This window comes from Medicago sativa, chromosome 6 (assembly GCF_051527215.1).
Source record: "Medicago sativa cultivar Bolivia chromosome 6, Bolivia_mono, whole genome shotgun sequence".
Taxonomy (NCBI): Eukaryota; Viridiplantae; Streptophyta; class Magnoliopsida; order Fabales; family Fabaceae; genus Medicago; species Medicago sativa.
The window spans coordinates 3,950,061-3,974,433 of NC_140754.1; the positions used below are offsets into that span (position 1 = coordinate 3,950,061).

At 33.4% G+C, this 24,373-nt stretch overlaps 2 protein-coding genes and 1 long non-coding RNA gene across 4 annotated transcripts; 1 reads left to right on the forward strand and 2 right to left on the reverse strand.

Annotated features, from left to right (window-relative positions):
• The first annotated feature begins 1,791 nt into the window (after positions 1–1,791).
• LOC146912147 (uncharacterized) lies at positions 1,792–3,569 on the forward strand. Of its 2 annotated transcripts, none has more exons than XR_015015731.1 (2): positions 1,792–2,032; positions 3,246–3,569. It is a non-coding gene; the product is annotated as an uncharacterized LOC146912147 (long non-coding RNA). The 2 variants fall into 2 exon arrangements; XR_015015730.1 differs by having other exon boundaries at positions 3,332–3,569.
• Positions 3,570–6,207: 2,638 nt separating this feature from the next.
• On the reverse strand, positions 6,208–10,275 carry LOC146912148 (uncharacterized). Its single transcript, XM_085719375.1, has 6 exons — positions 10,086–10,275; positions 7,866–7,945; positions 7,691–7,779; positions 7,427–7,575; positions 6,825–6,906; positions 6,208–6,717 (listed from the first exon to the last, which is right to left on the reverse strand). Exons 2-6 carry the CDS (start codon positions 7,900–7,902, stop codon positions 6,604–6,606), a joined length of 471 nt encoding a protein of 156 aa, XP_085575501.1. The 5' UTR covers positions 7,903–7,945; positions 10,086–10,275; the 3' UTR covers positions 6,208–6,603.
• A 3,023-nt stretch (positions 10,276–13,298) lies between these two features.
• LOC146912149 (Transducin/WD40 repeat-like superfamily protein) lies at positions 13,299–16,022 on the reverse strand. Its single transcript, XM_085719376.1, has 2 exons — positions 15,932–16,022; positions 13,299–14,610 (listed from the first exon to the last, which is right to left on the reverse strand). Exon 2 carries the CDS (start codon positions 14,550–14,552, stop codon positions 13,530–13,532), a length of 1,023 nt encoding a protein of 340 aa, XP_085575502.1. The 5' UTR covers positions 14,553–14,610; positions 15,932–16,022; the 3' UTR covers positions 13,299–13,529.
• Positions 16,023–24,373: the final 8,351 nt, after the last annotated feature.

Below are 24,373 nucleotides of genomic sequence, written 5' to 3' on the forward strand. Positions count from 1 at the left end.
TTGTATTGTATTTGTTCATCTCAAATACTCCCTCCGGTCCTTATTATAAGAAAAAATTGATTTTTTAGGTTCATAGAATAATTAATGTATCTTATTGTAAATATAGACTAGATACATCACTTATACAATGAACCAAAAAAGTCAATTGTTTCTTATAATAAGGTTCGGAGGGAGTAATTTGTAAGATAGAATTTATTTTTTGGCAAATTATGAATTCTTTTGGATCAGTCAATTCTAATTTGTGTTAACTTTCCTGTCCGCACAAAATATGAATCTTGGTAATTCAGATTTCAAAGAAAGGTAAGTAAAATCAGATAAAAAATTGTTTCGTCCAGTCTTTGGCGGGGTTCATTAATCACTTTAGTTAAATTGATTGATTACAATATTAATTCTCCGGTTAAGTTATGAACCTTGATATTCTAGAGGTGTAAGTAAATTCAAACAAAAAATTGTTTCACTCAAAGTCAAACTTCGATTCTTCTAAATAATTCGTCTTTGGTGTAAATCATTAGTCACTTGAAACAAATTGATTAGTTACAATACTAATTTATTTATATGCATTAGACAAAGTCAAGTTGATTTAACAAAATTGGAGTTGATGGGGGGTGCGTGTTTGAGTTAGCAAAGAATAGAGAAAAGTGAGGTGGTGGATATTGAAAACGAAAGATATTGACTAGTTATAGCAAGTGACAAATCATGATGATAATAATTATTATTGTGGACACGGAACTGCTTTTGATGCTTCTCTTTATCACTTACTATATGCAATATATTGATGCATGTCTCTATCAATAACTTGGCTTTCGTTATTAGAGATTGTTCCTTAAGTCAGTTCTTGCTCCCCAAGGCATGGTGGCTCATCACTTTGGAGCTCACTTGTGGGCCAACAACATGAAGAGTTCAATTTACACTTGTCTCTTTTTATACAAGCCCATTGGGCCACATGGTTTTCCATATTCAACAATATTTCCTTTGAAAATTAAGCTTCTGATCTATTGTATCGTTCATTTTTGGATAATGACTTTCTCGAAAGCTGACTTCTAGTAAGGTTTGTTGGCAAAAGAAACCTTACTAGAAGATGAATTCCGATGGCTAGGGTGGGGAAGCAAAGCAACAAAAGGATGGGGATTAGTCGGACCCATTTTCTTTTAGATATAATGCATGTTTGTATCCCACAAAGACATGAGCAGAATCGAGTCACAATAATTTTGTAAAACCTAATCCATCGTGATTTTAAACCAACACCTAGTACATCTCATTAATCTTTATTTATATTACAATCAATTGTAATTGTTGGATTATCTAAATATTTGACTTTATTCATAACTACTTTGCGACCACAAATACGATTGATTATGATGTATTGACAACAATTTCTTTTTGCTCTGACAATGTATTAGAATTATACTTTTTAATTTTTTTATTGCCTTTTTATCCCATACCTTAGACTTTGTAAGACACATAAATAAATATATACACATAGCACAATCATGATAATGTTAGCTTTTGTCACTTTTTTGGAATGTGTCCCCATTTGCTATGGTGTTTTCATTTAACACATTCTATATTGCATGATTGATAGTGGGCCCCAAAAAGTGAATAAAGTAAAATAAGATGACTCAAAACCATGAACATGATTGATGATAAATGATAACAAGATATGTGCTGACAACATAAGCAAATGCATGTGTGCCACTTACCACTTTTTATGAGTACAGAAGGAGTAACAAACTTTCCTTTTGGTTAACAAATTGAACAACTTTCAAGACATACTCAACATTTGAGGTCAGTGTCATGGTCATTTTTTTATTCATTATTATTTTCAAAAAGTTGGTCCTATTCTTGTAGATTTGTTTGGCCATAACGTCATATGAATAAATGGTCTTAACTATATTGGTTTTGATAGTGAACATTTGTGTGTGAAGAGCAGAATTTCTATGGTAAGGAAAAGAATTTTGTGTTCACTTTGATCCGCGATACGAGACTGACAAGAAGGACGCATTCACACAGTTAAACGATCTCAGCCGATTGAGTAAGTGACATAGTTAAGAGATTTTTCTTGACAAGTTTGGATTTGATTTATATTGACTACATTATTACAATTGATTGAGAAAATGAATTTGGTTATGTTTGTTTTTCTACTTTCCTTGTTTAATAGTGTTACAATTGTAAATGGCACATGAATATGACTTCATAGATTACTTGTTTCTATTTGGAAAATTGATATGGTTAAGACATAAATTAGAATGACTTTATAGAACACACATTTCTTCAAAATTCATACATAATTTTGATCTATTTTGGTGAATAAAAGCACTAGTAATAATTAAAACATTTCACAAAAGTCTTTACTTCAATTTTGTACAAAAAAGTCACCAAACTGACAAAGCTTTATTCAATGTACACATTACTGACAAAGTTTCATACATTTCATAAACTAACAATTGAACCATCTATTGCACAGTTCACTTGACTCAACATGATATTCTGTGTAAAGCTATTGATACGGCTACCATGCTTTTTTGGTTTTGGATTTTATGGTTTTTGAGTTAGCTTTTTATGAATCAATCATGTTTGAATTTCATGTTTCAACACTGACTTAGTTAAAACATCATTGAATCACTTCTTTTTGAAGACATGGAAGAGCCATAAGTGCAAAACATGAATTCCTATTTGGCTTGTTTCTCTGTATGTTAACTCAACATCATAGGATCCAAATCTGTGTAGGTTTTTTTTTTTTTTTTTTAAGGATCTTCATTGTGTAACTTAAGTGAAAAATCTTTCAACGTCTAACAAGTAATGTTTTAGAAACCGAATCGAACATTGAACAGGTACTTAGATCTTTGAGTCATGGTTCAATGACAATAAATCACTCGAATCACGACGAAATTGCGGCTAACCGCTCAAATAACGAAACGGTAGATAGTGTCGGTTTAACCTTCCAGTCCAGTTTTTTAAACTTTCCTAACAAGTATATTTCATGAGGGGAATGGTTAATGTCTTAATAAACCTAATCCGAATTATAGAGCTACGACACAATCAAACCCAAATGAACAAAATGTTGAATTGAATCGTACCAGTCTCTACTGGGGTTTATTACTCATTTTTGTACTTGCTGTTTTATTTTCAAATTATTTCTTCAATTAATAGAAGAAAAGGGAATATATATATATATATATATATATTAGGAATTCTCTTATCCCATTCGGAAGGATATCATTTCATAATTATCTATGACTGTTTAGGTCTCTAGCATGACTGACTACTTGATCAAATGTGGAGGAAAGTGGGATAAATGGCCGATAATGAATGTTAATGTCTTTGGTTTCAGTCAAGGCTGAGGAGCATTGGGATTTTGGACTTCAGAGAGACTAGAAGACCATTGATGATGCAACAAAAAATTTGAAATGTGTTGTCTATTAAGCTTATAGGTCTAAAACTCAACTAAAATTGGCCTTAGGTTTAATGTACATTTTATTGTATCAGTAGAATTAAGAATTCATTTATATTTGTAAATTGAAATTATACATGTTGACATGAGTGAAAATAATGCCATTTATACTGAAAAATATGCAACTTATGCAAGTACATCTTGTTTATTGGATAATGCAATTGCACTATAAATAAGCATATATAGTAACATATTTATATTTATGTGAATATCTTGTTGCTAAATGAATTTGAGAATGCCATCATGTTCTATAAAAAATCAAATCATCAAATAGGCCATTTGATTTAAATCATTTTTTAATGATTTCATAATCATAATACTATATACTAAGCTGAAAAAGGTTATTGGCCTAAGAGAATCATAATCTATAATAGGGTAAGGTAGCAGGTAACCTTGCTTTTTAAATTTTTACACTAGTCCTACTATTACCAAGGTTTTCATGTCTAGTAGTAGTTCTATTCACATTACTGGTTATGAAGACTAGGAAATAGTTGTGACATTAGCATGAAAGGTCACTGCAAATTCAAAGCTTTATATCAAGAAATAGACATATCAAGGGATAGATAACTCAACCAGTATTTGAGTGAAGGAACCATTCATAATCCTTGGCCAAATTTATTGCATAACTCAACCAGTATTTGAGTGAAGGAACCATTCATAATCCTTGGCCAAATTTATTGCATTGGAATGCAGATTTTTTTATCGTATGTGTTTAATAAATTGAGTCAAAAAGGTTGTATAGTTATGTGATACCTATCGTGTGTGTGATAGCTATGACTTTTTTTTATTCACCACATCAAATTTCAAAATAAGTATTATTTTTTTTTTTAAACAAAGGTATTCCCATGTTCAATTGTGAAGACTAATCATTTGAGATAACTCCATTAAAAAGACTGATATCTTGCAACATATGTTTTTCCATACGTATCACCAGCGCGAGCTCATGACCAAAAATAGTTAAGGGACCCAAGCATCTACCACTTGTGTCACACATTGGCGGCTAAAATAAACATTTAATTAACACAAAAATGTTCCAAAATATAGTAACAGTGGGACACTAATCCCATTAACACAAGCCAAGTTAACACAGCCCAACTGGAATTTGTAACGAAGGGAGGTCAAATTTTGTAAATCCACCCAATAATTAGGAGAGGTTTCTCCTCCACCCCCATATGTTCTTAAAAACTTCTGCATGGAATTTGTCCATTTGTATCATTATTAAAATTTTGCTGGGAATAAATGCAATGCAAATATTAAAATTTTGCTGGGAATGATCGCCTGTTCAATGGCATAGTGGAGACCATGAGGCAAGTGGTAGAAAAGATTAAGGTTTTAGCATGGCGACAGTTTTTGAGTAGGGCGGCAAAATCGTCTTGCCTCTACTATGAATGGTGTTGAGATCCTTGAGACTGTTTCATACGGTGATTTTCCTGCTTGGGGGAGTCGTTTGTGTTCTCCTATCTTGGCCTACTTGTGGACAGTTTTGTTCTACTGTTCTATAAAATGATTTTCCTTATTAAAATTGCAGGTCTTTTTTTTTTTTTTTTTTTTTCTGGTTTGTGTTGCTACTGCCGCGGCTGTTTTGTTGTACTTGTTGCGCGTTCCGGGTAGTTGTTGTGCTCGGAGATGCGGTTATTCAATAAAATTAGAAGATTGAAACTTTTTACAGCCAGATTTTTCAAGGTGTTCGCCATAGTATAGTGACATTTTCAATATATATTTTTGGTCAAGATGTCATTGAATATGTCCCAAGCGAAATGCCAAATACTCCATCCACTGTACCTTATCAATTGTATTCAAGTTAAGTAAACATCATTTTATTACAATATTTTTCCTATAAAGATATAAAATAGAAGGTTAAAAGTTCGTGATTTAGAGTCTTAAAACACTGGACTCTTCTACTTAAACTTCATTGTTCGTGATTTAGAGTTCTAATTTGCTTGTCGTGGTTGTACGGGGCTCAGAGCCACCATTGATAGATCACAGAACATTTCATTGTCCGACATTAGCGATAAGGTTCCTAAGAATATAGGAAAGGTTGTATAGATGTTTATCTAGCTAGGTATCAGCTCATCAAAGTTAATCCCACCCCTCCTGATTTTCCAATCTAGACGGAGAAAAAACAATTTTTTTCCTCACATGCGAACGTGTAAATCTGGGAAAACACTTTTCCCCCAAGCCCAGATGGGTTAATCCGGATCAGAACGGTTTATAAGAATCACGAAGAGTGGGAAAAGAAACTGTCTTTTTCTATTATGTTTATGCTAGGAAATATGGAGTTGAGACTAAGAACTAGAGAGTTGAAACTCAACAAAGTATCGTTCGCCTCCTTTGCAAATAGATTGTCATTTAGGATTTTTAGATGCAAATGTGGAGTCAAGCACTAAAATTGAGATCAGAGTTTTATGCACTATTAATTGAATTGTTCTCAACCAGTATCATTTTAGGTATGCTAATAACCGTTATTCTCAGAGTAAACCGGAATTTGACAACCATGCTTGTTTCATCAGATGATGTTCGATTCTTTTTTTGCTCTTCCAAAAGTTACCATTTATCTTTGGGTGCAAGTGAGTTGAAGTAAAGCATAGAAATTGCTTTACATGTTTTTGACACCAAAATTTATGTACTTGTGTTGTAAATTCACAGCCAAAGTTACAATATTTGTAACCATTGTACACATTGTATATTTCTGTATCCAGTTTCTATCCATGAAATTATGTTAAACAAATAACAATATTCCATGTAATGCCAACCAATTTCTTCACCTGAAGCGATGACTTTGATAACAAGACTACTACATGCAATTACATTATCCTCAAATATATATTTATGTATCCAGTTTCTATCCATGAAGTTATGTTAACAAGATTTCATACAATGCAACCAATTGCTTCAAACCGTCTCCCTATAGTTATCCTCAAATCCTGTATCTAGTTTCTATCCATGCAATTCTGTTAACAAGGTTCCATTCAATGCAGCCAATTTTTCACCTGAAGTGATGGCTTTGATAAAAGCTACTTGAAAAACTTCATCATTTCGAGTTCACAATAGGAGTCGATAGTTACATGCTAACAAGGATGGACCTAAACAAATTACAATCATCAGAAGAAAACTGCTTACATAGTAATGGTAACATGAGCAGTACTGCACAGTTATGTGCTCTTCCGAAGAACTAAATTCAAAAGGTAGCTGAGAGCCGAATCAACAGATGCTAACGCAACAAGAAGAAATGCAACAATAACAAGAGTCAGTGTTGCAGTCCTCAGCTGCCAAGAATTGATAAAGATATATAAGTAACCATTCAGCACATTGTTATTACAAATTCAACACATTATGATTAGTAACAAAATATCAATAAACTAATGAGACATACCGTATTACTAAAGCTTGGCCACTCTATGTACTTCAGCTGGCTAGGTTGCTCAATCAAAAATGCAAATAAAGATTTTAAACCCCTGAAAAGAAACATCAGATTGATGTTTGTAAATATGATTGATTTTTTCTGTAAAATGCAATAAAAGCAATAGAGAGATTTACTGATTTGGGCAAATTCCTCGGTGGTTTATCATAGAGCGGTACTTAAAAACCACTCAGAACACTAATGACAATCGACGATACCTCTCAATAGGAGAAACTCGGGGTTTTCCTTGTTCTCGCAACTAAGACGGTAACTTGACCAGTGTCAGTTCAACAAAAACATAGGTAAACCAATATGCATGTCTCAAAATTAAACTCATGTTTCTCCTTGTTTTATTGAGGAGGTTCTCCTCGCCCTCACAACTGAGAGGGTCACCGTCTCTGTTGTATGTATGAGGAAGACTGTCTGCTTCTACTTTCTAGAGGCATCATCGATCGTCGTTAGAGTTTTGGGACCAAGTTATTTGTATCTTTTTCATGATATTCAATAAATAAGGAACAAGTGAGTGATTAACTAAACTATTGCATTTTGAGGACAAACTGAAGTTTCACAAATACCATAAGGATTCTTTCATCAATGCTAGCAAAAAGGGCTCCTCAGGCGAATCATCATAGCTTATATTATAATGGTCATTTCTTGAAGCAGACGTCGAAAATTTGGTGCTGATATGGTTTGAGTATTTTTGTTTTATCTTCGCTCTACAAATCTGCCAATACAACGTATGTAATCTCAAATGATAAATAAGCACTAGAAAGTAGAAACACATTCACAGACCCATAAAGTGAAGGAGGGACAAATACAGATGATGAGGAAATAATTACTGTTTGTGGTGTAAGAGAACCATCTCTGTGATAACCAACTCTCGCTGAAAACTTCGATTGCAGAAGAGGAGTACATTGATGAAGGAAACCTACAATATATCAAGAAAAAACAAGTTAAACAGGAAGCAAAATTAACATTCATGTGTAGAACAAACAAATATAGTTAGAAAAAAACCTGAATAGTTTGTTGGCAACAAAGAAAGAACCGTCATTTGAGATTCAAATTTTTGCTAGTCTATCATAACCAATTCAAACCTGCCAAATTTTATATAAATACATCAGCAATTTGTTTCAAAATGAAAAACCTTTTCTCTTTATGCTTCTTCTTATGATACTCCAGAACATTGACATGTATGGTTTTAAATTGTGGTTCTGGTTACACTGCGGAACGATATATTTCGGTAAAATGCAAGCAGATACTGCTGATGCGGCTGCAACTGCCGTTGCGGAGACCTCTAACATCGTTATATTGTGGCAGCAACTACAGTTGCAGACTGCAATTTAGCACTACATTTTGATAGAAAAGAAGAAAGGGTAATTTATAAAGACACACTTTCATCAACACAGCGAGGCGGACGAAACCGTGAAGGCTTAAATAAGACACAAAGCGGACAATACTTCATAAAAACAGTGCATCGGACTTGAGGTTGAAACAAATTCTATTTGATAATGCAAGAAACATAAGCAGCAGAGGGTTATAGAAAGTTTGTTATTATCAGCCAAAATAAAACAAAGAATATGCATGTTGAGCAACATGACGCCCACTATCAATCAATCCATGAATCATAGAAGCATGCATTGAATAATCATTTTATTTAACTAAATTGATAATTTTTCTTCAAAAAAAAATTAAATTGATAATTGATTACTAGCTCCACAGTTTATAATCAAGCCAGTGTTTGAAGGCTATTAATAAAAAAACAAACTTGACTTGGTTATCAAAACGTTTTTATATATACATCATCAACATCAATTTGTTTCAAAATGAATAACTTTTGTCTTTATGCTATTATACTTAAAGAACATTGACATTTGACAGAAAATTAGCCATTGGATACAAATATAAACGTATCAGAAAAGAAGAAAATAAAACAAGGCTTTAATGAGTTGAACTTGTATCTATTAATAGCTCATGAGATTGATTGTCATCAATCAAAGTACATACACCTTAAATATTCTACAATATCTTGCAATGAAACTTGTCAATTTACCATTGATTAACCAGTATATCAAAAAAATCTCAATTTGTTTTTTTTTTTTTAACAAGCCAAAATGAATTATATTAACAAACAAAAAAAAAAAAAAAACGCAAATTGTTTGAGAATCAAGGCTAATGATAGCTTATAAATACACACCCTCCTCAACTCACCGAGGCAGACAAAATCTATGTAGCACCGACACATTAGATTGAAGGTGTGTCCAATGTCTCACACGTGTGGTGTTACCATCACATGTAGTTGCATTCAATCATTCCATTCTCAAATTATTACGGGTGTCAACTATTCAATGTCAGCGTCGTGTATGTGTTTCACATGACAAAACCGTGAAGACTTACACAAATCACAAAACAGACAATAACTCAAAAAAACGACACAGCGGACAAAGGTCAGAACAAATTCTGCTAGATAATGCAAAAAAACATGAGAAGGAGAGGCTTCTAGAATGTCTGTTATCAACTAAAAAATTTAAAAACAATTAAATTGCAGATTGAGCAACATTATAACAAGTATCAATATAAGAATCATAGAAGCATGCCTCACATTTGCTGGAAATCAAGAATAAAACCCTGTTTGGATAACTAACTTAATTAAACACCTTAGTTAAGTGCTTATCACATAAGTGCATAACCTATTTCTATAACAAAAGATAAAATAAAGTCTACCTGATTTCATATAAGCTATAAGCTATTTTCATACGATATCCTAGAAACCTTATGGAAATAAGTTGAAAAACAACTTAATAACATACCATACATACATTGTTTTCATAAACAAGTGTTTACATCAGTAGATAAACTCAAATAAGTCAATTCAAACAAACGCTAAAGGTAATTTATAAACATACACTCTCCTCAACCGAGTGAGTCTGACAAAACCGTATAAATGTGGATTCATACCAAATTCTATTTGATAATGCAAGAAAAATGAACAAAAGAGTGTTCTATAAGAAAATTTGTTATTATCAACAAAAATAAAAACAATAACTATGCATAATGTGCAAAATAACATCAATTTTTAATAAATCCATTATTATTCATAGAAGCACGCATCAAAATGCGTAATCAATTTACTTAACTAAATTGATAATCAACTACTAATAACCTCAAAATGTATAATCAAGCTATGAATCCATATAACGCTATGTTTTCAATCGCACAGAAGAGAGGAAGGATTACCTGGCCGGAATATTTCAGTGTTTACGGCGGCTGATAACCAACTCCGGTTGCCTTTTCCGGCAAATTTCTCTTTTAACGGCGGGCAGTTGAGTTCAAAAAGACTCCGGCAGCGGTGGCACTTTGTTATCCGCTGAATATTTACAACGAAAAGCAGATAGATGCTTTGGGTGTAGTTTTTTTATTCAATTGTTGGGGGTGTATTGGATTAGGATTTTAAAATATTATTTTAATAAAAAAAGTCTTTAAGATTTTAAAAGACTGTGTGAGATTGTATTGATTCTGTGAGATTTTAAAAGACTTTTTATGTAAAAGACTTTATGCACTCAAGATTTTAATGGATTTATCACATTGACTTTTAAGGATTTCAAAGGATTTTATGGGATTTTAAAATTTTAAAGGATTCAATGAATTTTAGGGAAAAAAAGAACAAACTTACAAGTGTGAATGATAAAAATAATGAACAAATAAATTCTAGCGTTTGAATAAAGAAAAATAAAACCAATAAAAAATTCTTTTAATATTGATTTTAAAATTTTAAGGATTTTATGGATTTTATAAGATTTTAAGGGACTAAAAAACACTCTTAACACATTATTCTCCATACCCATTTTTTATTTGTTAAAAATGTTATTCCCACAAAATTCAATTGTACATATTTAAAATTATGACAGCCCTTACAAATCTTTCAAAAAAAAAATATTGTGTCAGCCCTCATTTTGTGTTTGAAATTAGAGAAGTCGTTTGAGTTTTTCTAAGAGAGGTGAGAGAGAGAGAGAATAGAGGAGGGAGGGAGGGAGAGAGAGAGAGAGAGAGAGAGAGAGAGAGAGAATGGAGAGATAGAGAGACGAAGAGAGAAAGGAGAGAGGGGGGAGGGGAGAGAGAGAGAAGGGAGAAGAAAGAGATAGTAACTTTTAAATGAAAAACAATCCCAAGAAATCTCATCTTTTCATGAAAGACTTTTTCTTGTTAAAATTACACTACAAAATCCCACAAAATCCATCAAAATCCAATTTATTAAACAATCCTTCGAAATTTGAATGATTTTGAATACCATGAGACTTTTTTTAAGGGATGAAAAGTCTTGATTGAATACCTCAAGACTTTTTTAAAATGACAGAGTCTTGATTGAATACCACAAGACTTTTTTTAAGTTGCAAAAAGTCTTGATTGAATACCACAAGACTTTTTCATAATTAAAAAGTCTTTTAAAATTCCATAGAATCCTAATCCAATACATCCCCCGTAGTTTTGATGTTTTAATTTTACCAATTTGCATAATGGGTCTCTCTGATATAGTAATTTTTTTTTTGTCAATTTTGGTATTTGGTCTAAAATGTGTTTGTATGACATGTTTTAAATAAAGTTTTTAAATACTTTAAAAAAAAATAAAGTTTTTAAATAACGCTAAATATTCTCTAAAAAAAAACGTTAATATTGATAATACTAATAAGGAACAAAACAATGACAAGTAAAGTGATGCATATAAGAAAATATCTAGTCATTTTGAAAGTATTAATAAATATTCTGAGAATGATGTGAAAATTATGAATGAAAGTGAAATATTTATACACATGATTTTGAGTAAACCCGAGTTTGACAACCATGCTTGTATAGGCAGTCAGTGTTCAGTTCTAACTTTTGCCCTTCCAAAGTTGCAATATTTTATACCCTATATATGTATACACATTGTATATGTATATTTATGTATCATTCTAATCAATTTTAGCTCGAGGGAACCCCTTTTGTAATTGTAAACTAACCCAAGTTGGATATGGGTTTCTTTTGATAAAATCTGTTTTTATTAAAAAAAAAAAAAAGAGTGATATAGTTGCTAGAAACCTAAAGATCTCAACATAATATCAAAAGAAGATTGACGTGGCTTTCTAAAATATAAATTCTGAAGGGTACCCTATCTGGTACATGGGTTCAATGATGCATCAGTTGTTCCTTATTAATTATTTTCAGCAATTAGTATACGTGCTGTTAAGCTAGCAATATTATTTTATTTTCCTTTTAATACTATTATAATTGTAAGTATCATGTTACCTCTGTCTTTTGATGATTTATACACTTAGTTATGAATGAGACACAACGTGTTAAGAACATAGGAATCATGTTAGGGATATCAGTGCAATCCGGAAGCACATGATCGATGCAATTGGGAATTAAAGAGAAGTAAGTAAAATAACAAGAGAAATAACACACAAGATTTACGTGGAAAACTCCTCAATATGTGAAATAAAAAACCACGGGCGATCACGAGCAAAGTTCCACTATATAAAAGAAAAGAGTATAACAAGTCCTCTTATAGTGATAAGGACAAAGGACAATATTTTCTCTCAATATCTCCTAAAATACTCTCTAAAATGGAACAAGAATTCTCACCAAAAATACAATCAAGTGTATACAAAGTGTGTTCAAATTGTTTTGTGATAACTCACTATATCAAGCCTTTCACGTTGCTTCCATATATATATATATATATATATATATATATATATATATATATATATATGTCTTAATCTCATACTTAAGAGTGAAGGAATCAAAGTTGGAACATCCACCTAGAGTAGGAGCTTGGGAGAAAATCATGATTTCTCTTGGTCAAAGATTGTAGGCACATATTGGAAGGAAATTATGATTTCTCTTGGTCAAAGATTGTAGGCACATTAAATCCAAGAGTAACCTACCTCATAAGTAAGTCAAACATAATGGCTTGTAAAAGTGGAGAATTAGAGCCACATAATCTAACAAATCATATAATTGATTTTTATAGAATCGGGTAAGGGAGGCTCAACAAGTTTAGAGTAAACCTCAAGATTTAGAGAGCACCTAACTAACAAGATTTCAACGTTGGCAGACGAAGTTGAACTCTCACTCGTAAGGTATGAGCCAACTCCTTACCAACCAACATACATGTAGAGATTGTCTTAAATAATTTGAAGACCCTGCTCTAATCTTAAAATTTAGACCCTATTAGAAAAAACATAAAAAAGAATCGCTTTTTAGTCAATAACATCAAAATATAACTTCATGTTAAATTGTTAATATCAATTTTCTAGCTATTTAAAGAGTCATTTTTCAAGCAAATTCATCAATATTAGAAAACAAGAAAAACTGAGCAACTAAATATTTTGCAATTAAAACTTCTAAACCCATTGATGTTTTTCAAGTTCAACTCACCTGATTCATTAATTAAATAAAATTAGCAACTGGAGTAAACACTTAAAACTTCTAATTTAATCTATAAATTTGTCAGATAATGAAAGAGAACTCAATACAGTCAAAATTTATGGAATTTACAACATCTAATTTGCATCCTCAAAAGCAAACTAGTTTGGAATCTTGAGAAATTCAAAAGGCCTTTGGTTGATTTCTTGATACACCAAAAGAGAAAGAAATTGTAGCACGGCTTCAGAGGAATAGCATGCATATTGGGTCGGTTCACTGGGGTTGGGGCTGAAGTCCTGCTTCGGCGTCTGTGCCGCCATATTCTTCAGCTTTCAGATTCGGTTCGTTGTTTGGTATCCAAAATGTGAGAACAGTTGAGGCTGCAGCAAACATGGCTCGGCGAGGAGCCCATTTCAAGCATGAAGGCACACCAATATGGCTGCTCCAACATGCTACCTCGTGATTCCTGTCAATACTCCAAGCGTGCATGGTCCCGCCTCCTGAGCCTGCCACTACATACTTCCCGTCTGGGGTAAATGTAGCCTCTATTGAGGTACCATGAGATGGTTCCAAACTAAATCCGCAGCGCTTATCTCCTCCATATGCATCAAGAACATATATGTTGTTATTAGTTGTAGACAGAAGCATTGATTTGCCATCATTGCTGAATTTAATATCACAAACCTCAGCAGTATCACCACCGACAAGAAAAGTGTCGAAGGGACCTTTGTCATATGAACGTGAATCAAACAACTTAATAGCTCCCCCTTCCATTGCTACGGCAAAGACAAGGCCTTGTTGGTCATAGGCAACAGTAGGTCTACCGCGTACATGTAAGATTCCCTGGCATGCATTTACACGTAGATCCCATAACCTTACACTGTGGTCAACAGAACCAGACATGAAGCTATCATTGATAGGAGACATGCAGAGTGAAACAACTCTTTGTTTATGCCCCTTGAAGTATCGTAGGCAGCGGTTATCATACATCGATAAATACCTCAACGATTCTCCGGTAGACTCCAAATTGTACCTTGAAGAGCATATGACAGAACTTGGGTGATGAGTAAAGCATATTTGATCAGTACCATGTTTCTTATGATAAGTGGTCTTCAACAACTTAGCATTAACAATGTCATAGAGTCGCACTGAGTCATCCTCACCAGCTGTGACCAATAAATCATCCTTACGATGGAAATCAATCGAATATATCTTCCCAACATAGTCGGAAAAAACGGCTCCTATGGACATGGTGCGGACAATGTCGTCATCAAGCTCCGTAAGTGATGCTGTCATCCTCCCCAGGACCGGCCCAATCAAATTGGAGATATGTACAAATAGTAAAAATGAACCCCTAATTAAAAAAAAACACAATTTTTTTTTTAAAAAGAGTCACCCAATATTTAAACTGTAAATAACATCAATAACATAAAAAAAATAGTCATCCTTGTAACTAAGGCAAAAAAGAGTCATATTCTAATCAGTAACATCAAAATACAACTTCAAGCTCTTTTAAAAAAAAAAAAACATAGTTAACCATTTTTTATAATAATCATTCACAATTCTTGTAAATCTTTGATTTATAATGTTTGAGTGTATTTGAGGAGCAATTTGTTAGGAGTCAAGCTTTAGTCCAATGCTTTTAAGTAGATTTTAGTTTCATGTTTCAGTGTACATGTATGTGATGCGAATGATAATATCCAGCACCAGCACTACAGCTGGGTGGTATATGCTTATGGCTAATGAATGTCATAACCTAGGTTTGATCCCCATTTTCCTTCTTTATACGATTTCGGGAATCGAACACGGGAGCGCACGCATGCTAACAAAGTACATTCTTCCATTGAACCATCGCGACAAACATGAAAATTTATGAGCATTAAAATTATATAACTTATAAGTATAATTTTGGATCCTAATTTTTTTTGAAGCCTTGAGCCACGGACCTGGTTGCAGTCTATGAAGCACAGATACGGACATGGACATCAGACACGACACAGACACGCCAACAGAACTAAAATTTTGAGAAAATCACATAATTCAGCGTAATTATGTGTCAATGTCGTATCGGTGTCGGACACGACACGTGTCCGACACAGGGACACGCCTAATCCAAAAACTGTCTGTGCTTCATAGGTTGCAGATGGTCAGGGTCGGTCCTGATCCTCCTGACCCGACAACAACAGGTAAAATCTCTCTACTTCTCACTACACTGAAACATTAAACTAAAATCTACCTAGCTTCAAGTAGAATTGATTATGGAGGCAAAATCAATTCTACTCGAAAGCAACCAAACATGTGAGAATCAATTCTACTCGAAAGCAACCAAACATGTGAGAATCAATTCTACACCTCCAAAATCAATTCAACTTGAAAGCAACCAATCCAAACATGCCAGAATCAATTCTACACCTCCAAAATCAATTCTACTCGAAAGCAACCAAACATGTCATAAACAATTCTACACCTCGAAAATAAATTCCGGTCCGGCAGCTCTAGACGTAAAACATTAAACTAGAATTTACTTAAAAGCATTAATCTAAAGCTTATTCCAAACAAATTACTCCTCAAATACACTAAAACATTATAAATCAAAGATTTGCAAGAACTATCAATGATTATTATAAAAAAAATGGTTAACATAAGGAAAATAACAAGAAGAGAAGAGAAATTACCTGAAATTGAGCAGGGACGGTGGTAGTGGGTGGTGGGCGGTGGACGGGAACAGAGCAACGCCGTCGACGGAGAGAGATGATTAGATGAAGCAGAGAGGAGAGAGCGATGAATGGATCCTTTGTTGTGCGATTGATTATTGGGCTGGGCCTGTAAAAGTAGCCATTTTTTTCTTATAATTGTTAAATGTGCCCCATAAATTGCTTTATCGATGCGTTCCGATCTAAATAATGTTTATCGGACTGTAGCTCATGATAGATTTTATACGATTAAGAGTTATGATCCAATAAATTCAATGGACTTTTGAGAAATCCACAAGGTGCATAGATCATTTTTGTCTGCATATTAAAAAAGATTTGATTATAGTTTTGGTCCCTCTAATTTCACTTATTCATGTAATTAATCCTCTATTTTAAAATCACAAAGATTTACTTTTATTTTGATCAAGTTAAAATTAAATATACTAATCCAACATCCTTGTCATCCAGCACAAGTGTCAGAGAAATATAATAATCATATTTTTGTATTTAAAATGGTGATTTGATATCTTTTAAATGGTGAATCATACCAACCAATGATATGGAGTTATCAGTAATCATGAAATTATAAAAGAATCATTAAAATGTTTAATTTCAACTACAAGGGTTATAATTTAAACACAAGGGAAAAGGAAGATATATTAATATGATATTAAAACAAAGGCTACAAGTTGAAGATCAAATTTACAATGGTGGCACACGGTGGGATAGTTTACATGTGTTTGAGATGATATAAAATTACACCTTAATTAATCACGATACATGTACTAAGGAATCTAAGTTAAGTATCCATTATCCAGGGGTCAACACATAAGATAGCACATGGATCTTGGGGATGTCGTACTCAAATCACATATAATTTGTGGGATGAGAGGTTAGATTCACTAGATTATACTGTACTTGATTAGAAACTATGTGATTTTATTAGCAATATACTAAGTCTCAATCAATTCAATTGATTTTATGTGGGTACAGAATCCAAATATTTTACCATAACTTTCTTATAAGAAAAATTGAACGTATCATGAATATATTACACGATTTTTCTAATATATGTTTTCATACGCACCCGTGAATGATTGAACTTTAGACTAAATGGTTAAGCCAATATTTGATATAATGTTGGTGTGAATGCAGCCGTGCGTTTAGTGTGAAGCTCAAATATGTAGTTTATTAAATTGCGGTGAAATCGACTTGGAGATCGGTAATTTGGACCCATGACCAAACATGCTACAAGAGGTTTAAGTATTTATTACTTGTGTTACAATATATTCATTGCAATATATTTTTTCTATTTTCATCACATAAAAAGGTAGACACTTTTAATTAATAGGAGAAAAACTAATATATAATTAATCGTAAACAATATTTTTTTTTTTGGTGTGTCTGATCGATCCGTAATCAAAAATCAGATACTAATCATTCCAGGTACATAAATCCAATAAAAAAATGGTCTCTTTTAACAAGTGTTCTTCCATACACATTGATCATGAATCAAATACGTGACATCACACTTAAGAGACTCAAGTATGCGTCAATTGTGCTACACTCTATTGGTAATTGAATACAAAATGTTGCAGACATTATTGATGTAGACAGCCATAACCAGGGTAGCTTACCACATGGGGTACCAATGAAGGGATTCTAACATCACATGACATTGTCTCAACTCAATCACAAGAAAAATCTCATATTGAGATATACATTAAGTGCCCATATCCCATGTTTGTTTTGCTATCCAATTCTTGTGGGGTTTGATCGCTGGACGAAGGTGTGATTTGATACATGCTAGGTTACAAAACAACCGAACCAAATAACACTTTCAGCCCATAATTGTGTTTCTTTCTGATCATGTTTGTTTCAGTTGAGAAAAATTCAAATAATATTGCTCAAAAAAAAAAATCAAATTGTAAGTAGTGCCTAGAGTACTTTTTTCAAATGAATGTTTTGTTCTTATTTGTGTCCTGAATCAAATTGACTTGTGTCATGTCCCCATGCAACAATAAAATCACCAAAATCTTAATTTGGATAAGAATATCATTATTATGCTATGATAATAGAAATTGAACTTAAGTTAGTAAATCCAAGAATTTTAAGTTGTGTGAGGGCAAAAAGTTTAACATCTTTGAAATTTTAGTTTTAAAAAGTAGTCATATTAGCATTTTCAAACTAGAAAAATATTAAAATTGATGTTTTTGGAAATTGCAAGGATAAAAAGTATGAAAAAAAGGTTACATCAACAAAAATTAGAGTTCTCTATATTTACATGACCAACAAACAACATATTTAATCCTAAAATTAATTAGTGGGGGCTATTAGAAAGCTTTGAAGAAAATTTAGGTACAGTAACATGAATACTTATGGTGTTGTCTCCAATCCAACATGAGATGTTGACTATGTGCTCACAATTATTTATTACCATTTTTTTATAAGAATGTCTACATGTTATGTTATAAATGGATAATAGCAGCAATGCTCATAGTACTGTAGTCAAGTTTCATGTTGAACTTACTTGTGTGGGTTGAAGTCTAAACTAGAGGATTAGTGTTCTCTACTTTTGATAGTCTAAGGTCTATTTGGATAAACAACTTAATTAAGTGTTTGCAGCATAAACACTTGTCGTGTGTGTTTATGTATAAGCTAATTTATATAACAAAAACTAAAATCAAGTCAAAATATTTGCATATGATATAAACTGATTTTATAAGATAAATTACGGAGAGCTTATGAAAATAAACCTAAACATAGTTTCATTACAAAGAAAAAATTAAATTAAGACGAAATTTTGTGACGAAAATATTTTCCGTCTCAAAATAATTAAATTGGGATGAAATTTGCGATTATATTCTGTCACGAATATTTATATTCTTTCAAACTAAATGGTTTTGTCAAAGTCACACTATCACAAAGAGGCAAAGTACAAAAACAAAGTTTTCCACACTAGGTTACTCCATAGTTGCAGTCTTATAGTAAACCATAAAATGGAAGAACACAACATATGAACATCCTGAACACCTTCAACACGCGCCCCATTGACAATAAAGGAAGAAATTAAGTTACCTCGACACCTACTAGACATTTAGCCATGAAATAATTTTGTATTAGCGTCCCCTTCTCCCAACCAATGTAACCGGGATTGATGTTAACAAATACTAGTATGGACTCTAGAAAGAGAACGAAATTCAGCGGATAAACCACATAACTCCTCAACCTCCATATCTAAAAGAGTTCCACACTTCCATCCTCCCTTTTGCAATCTAGTAAGGAAATACTATCCTTCATAAAAGAAATTTTGGTCGGTAAATTACTCGTATATGTTACTGATGCCACTCTTTCAATGTTGTCTTCAATAACTTTAATTTCTCCTTCAAAACAAAGCCGCCCCACCCTTCAACCTTGAAGGACCTCCACTACCTAGGAACATCAGCCCAACATTTGAGCATCCGAAAAGGCTTAGGACCCAAATTCTCTTCATTCACAGATAAAACAAGCGGACAGTGATCCGACAAACCTTTAAACGGAGCCACCTGAATACAATTAGGTCAAGTAACAAACCACATATCTAATAACAAGAATCAATCCAATCTTCTCATAGACTTGCCACCACCCCCTCTACCACGTAAAACTTCAACCAATGAGCGGAAGGTTTATCAAAGAATGTTCCTCAATTAACCGGTTAAATACATCACTCCCCGACAATCGAAGACTGGACCCTGCACTTCTTCTTTCTCCTACGTTCCGAACCACATTAAATTCCCCACATACAAAGAAATTTTTGCCTACATAATGACCAATCCGCAAAGATAACCTATCCCATAACGCATGTTGAGCCGCCACCTCACAAGGAAAATACAATATGAGTATAAGAGAGAATTATCCCAAAAGTTGTCGTATGATTGTATAATTATCATTTCTTTTTTAATTAATATGTAGATGTGTATTATGGACTTTCTCTTTTCTTCAAATATGCTCTCTAGCATCTATCATTTTTTTCCCTCAAAAAAAAAAAGCATCTATCATTTTATTAAGCGAAACAAATGTAGATCATACTCATTAGAAATGAATTCTACGTATGGTTACAAGACATTCATCTAATAAAAAAGGCTTAAATGCAGTTTTCACCCCCCATGTTTCAAAAAGTTGCGATTTTGGCCCCCTATTAAAAAAAACCACTTTTCAGCCCCCCAACTTTACCCCCTTTTGCAACTCATAGGCCCCCTCTGATTTTGACTTGGTCAAAGCACAGGTGGCCAATAGATGGCCGCCACGTGGCATTTAATTAATTAAAAAAATAAAAAAACAAAAAATAATTAAAAACGAATTTCGGTAAAAAAAAAAGAATTAAAAAGAATTAAAAAAGTATTTTAGTCCTTCCCAAAAGGGCAATATGGGAAATACGCCTTGGAAGTCCAAAATCACAAAATCATTTCTCCTCCTCCCTTTCTCTGTTCTTCCAGCCGAGAGTTTTCTCTCTTCCTCACCCATAAACTTCTCCACCGCCGCCAAAGTCTAGTTCAAATCAAATCTACCAGCCATGGACACCACCGTGTTCCCTCTCCTCAGCTGCGTGTACGTTATCACCGCCAATCCCATCACATGATGCATTGGCACCAAACAAAGGAACAAAGTTTGAAGAAGATTGAGACAAGGTTGTTGTGTTGTGCTGTGGAGTTTTCGGGTAAGCCGCAAGCTTCTTGTGCTGTGATGGTGTGTAGAAAGAGCTTTTTTTTTTTTTGGTAGGGAAGAGAGAAACGGTGCGGCGGCGATTTCATCTTCTGCTTCGACTGGACCGTCGTCTATGGAAGGTGGTGGAATGAAGCCTTCCGGGATTTCTGGTGGGTTGAAGGGAAGGTCTTCTTCTGGGATGATATTGTCGAATTCATCGGAGGTGGGAATTGCTTTGACGGTGAAGGAGATAGTGGAGAGAGAGAATGAGGTTTTGGTGAGAGGGAATGTAAGTTTGTGAGTTGTGGGGAGGAGAGAAAAACAAGAGGAGGAAGAAGAGGAACAGAAAGAGAGAGAATTAAGAGGAAAAATTATTTTTAATTCCTTTTTAATTGGCCAAAATTCCTTTTTAATTATTTTTAATTATTTTTTGTTTTTTTATTTTTTTAATTAATTAAATGCCACGTGGCGGCCATCTATTGGCCACCTGTGCTTTGACCAAGTCAAAATCATAGGGGGCCTATGAGTTGCAAAAGGGGGTAAAGTTGGGGGGTTGAAAAGTGGTTTTTTTTAATAGGGGGTCAAAATCGCAACTTTTTAAAACATAGGGGGTGAAAAGTGCATTTAAGCCAATAAAAAATCGATGGTCAGAAAGTGAGTCTTACTAACAATTTTATAATATGCATCATATGGCTAACCGACTATGCGAAAGAGAAAGAAAAGCTCCATTTGTCAACTGACAGAAAAAAACTATAGTTTCTTCTTAAAATATCTAAGTAATTTTTTATTTTGGTGCAAAAATCAAAGATAATTTTATTGGGTGTCGTTTTGATAGTTGTTATGAACTTTAACTTTAACATAACGATGATTAATTAGTTCGGGAGTCTCCTTCTGTATGCTATTTCTTTACCACCTTTGGTTGTCATTGTCATTACAGTGTTTACAAATATATAGACCTTTGTTCAATGAATAAATCTGACGAGTTTCATTTTCTTAACACTTCTAATACTTAAACAGACATTACCCTTTTAAGAAAATAAAGATATTGTTGAAAAAAATATAGGTGTGTGAGTTGCGTACCAAACAAAAAAAAAAACATGAGTTGTGTTGTGGAAAAAACCACATGAATTGGTCTGATTGTATCGGCTTAAAACCTTAAAGTAAACTAATTTCAAAGTTTTAGGTTTGATTTCTTGATGTGTTAATTTTTGTGAGCTAGTCAATAGTTCGACTTTAAATAAAATTTCTGCAAATAAACGAGTTAGATTGATATCCCGAATTAGTTGATCCTTAGCCTCGGACATCGAACATAAATTCTATCAAAAATAATATATGAAACCAAAAAATAACCAACAATGGAGATACTTTCTTAAGCCAATAAAGATCAGATAGTGGTTATGCATATTTTGAAGAAAAATGCCTGTAAGTATCAAGGCTCAGTTCAGTTGAAAAAGACGGTGAGGATGATATCTATAGACTTATCTGAAGAAGCGTCTTCTTCAAGCTCGGTTAATAATGATTGGAAGCAGTGGGTGGTCATGCGTGGGAGTGAGAAGGTGGTCAGGGAGGATGCGAGGAGTATAGATCAAGCGATTGGTGTTCAGTTTAGTGGGAATAATAACATGTTTGGGGTGTTGGCAAGAATGGGGAAGGGGAGGCGGAAGGTGTCGGTTGAGGGTGAGGGAGGGTCAGGGGGTTCGGTTGGGGGAGGCTGCTAGGTGTCGGGGTCGGTGGTGATGGGGGTGAGGGTGTGGGAGATGAAGTTGTTGTCTTGGAATCTATGAAGCCTGGATACGGATACAGGTACGGGTACGATACGGCTACGCGGATACACGAATTTTTCAAAATTTAGGATACGATACGGTTAAGATACGGCAACAAAAAATTTATACTAAAACTTATATGTATGTAAAATACTTGAAGAAAATAAACATTAATTAAAAGAACTCACCACAAATTTTATCTAATGTTGATTAACTGAATCACCTTTCTCTAGTTACCTTCATCCACAAGAAGTATAATTTTAAGTGGTCCATTGAGAAACAATTCTAGTTATGCATATCTAAAATTGAATCATATATATCTTTATTGAATGTTTACAACATTGTCTCACTTTTTTACTTTTTATCTTTTTGTAGGATACGTATATGTGAAGTATCTTATAAGTATCCTTGTGTATCTGCAGAGTATCGTATAAGTATCCGTTAAAATATTTTTTAAAAATTTAAATAATTAATTTTGATACTTCGTGGGTGCGTATCCACGAGTATCCGTGAGTATCGGTATCTGATACGTATCCGATACAGGTACGTCTCTGTTTTGGAGTATCCAGGCTTCATAGCTTGGAATGTTAGGGGGTTGGGTGGGTTGGTAAAGGATAATCATCCTTTTATTTTGTGCCTGCAAGAAACTAAGTTACAAATGTTTGATGATGTGTTATGTTCATCGGTGTGGGACAACCAGTCGGTTGCGTTCTCTTTTTGTCCTTCACAACGGGCGTCAGGGGGTTTGTTGTCTGTTTGGGATATTTCGGAGGTGGAGGTGTGGTCTACTGGTAGTTTCAAGCATGTTTTGAGTATTCATGGCCGGTTTATTAAATTCAATGAGGAGTTTCATTTTTTCGAGGGATTAAAACGAAAAGTTGACATATTTATAGAGATCAAAATCATATTTAACCATATATATATATATATATATATGTTTTGCTAGAAGACACCCTTTAGTTTTTATGAAGATGTCTTTTAACGGGTTTTGCTAGAATGTGTCTTTTAGCAAGTCACACCTCAAGGTGTGATTTTCACTTTTTAGTTATAACTTTGCTAAAAGACACATTCATAAAAATTAGTTGGTGTCTTTTAGCAAATGCTCATTGAATAACTTGCTAAAAGACACCTTCATAAAATGTGTTTTCTAGCAAAACCCATATATATATATATATATATATATATATATATATATAATATAAGTCCCGTGAGCATAACTCACTTGGTAGGACAATGCATTATTATATGCAGGGACCGGGGTTCGAACCCTGGACACCCCACTTATTCACCTTATTTATAAGGTGAATTCTAGCCATTAGACTAACCAAAAAAATTTCAATATAATAATAATAATATAAATCTATGGATGGTAGTAAAAAAAAAACCTTTACGGATAGAATAATAACAATATATAATATAAATCTATGGATGGTAGTCAAAAAAAACCTTTACGGATAGAATAATAACAAACGTGTTACTTTCTTATTACTTGTTCCCACCTTAATTTCTAACCAATTGACATAACATTATCTTTGTGAATTTTAACACCGCGTTACAACCTAATCCCACCGACACATCCTATGATACCAAACCATAGCCAGAAGACATCAAGTGGGACTACACTACACTATGCATTATGAATATTGTTTCATAAAAAAAGTATAGCAGTAGAATAAAATAATATCTTATGATGATTTTGATTAAAAATGTTAAAAAATACAACTATATATGGAATATGCTATGTTCCTTCCTGATGCATGAGATCCACAACTATAAGCATCACGTTGGTGCATAATGATCATAGCTTTAATGTTTGAGAGATCCACCATATTTGGCTATGTTGTCCACTGTCCAACTTGGCATGAAAAGCCTAAACAAAGTCAATGGTTATTTTGACTATGGAAAAATTAATTAACATCAAAACATTTCTACACCTAAAACAAATACAAACTTGATTTAGATTGGACTTCTCTAAAAT

What these genes read in the sequence shown, in the direction of transcription:
- LOC146912148 (XM_085719375.1), bottom strand. Translation starts at nt 7,902, where the DNA reads ATGACGGTTCTTTCTTTGTTGCCAACAAACTATTCAG. An exon ending in GTTCTCTTACACCACAAACA is followed by an intron (nt 7,576 to 7,690) that starts GTAATTATTTCC and finishes TTGTATTGGCAG; the next exon opens with ATTTGTAGAGCGAAGATAAA. An exon ending in TTGATGAAAGAATCCTTATG is followed by an intron (nt 6,907 to 7,426) that starts GTATTTGTGAAA and finishes GTTTCTTTTCAG; the next exon opens with GGGTTTAAAATCTTTATTTG.
- LOC146912149 (XM_085719376.1), bottom strand. Translation starts at nt 14,552, where the DNA reads ATGACAGCATCACTTACGGAGCTTGATGACGACATTGTCCGCACCATG.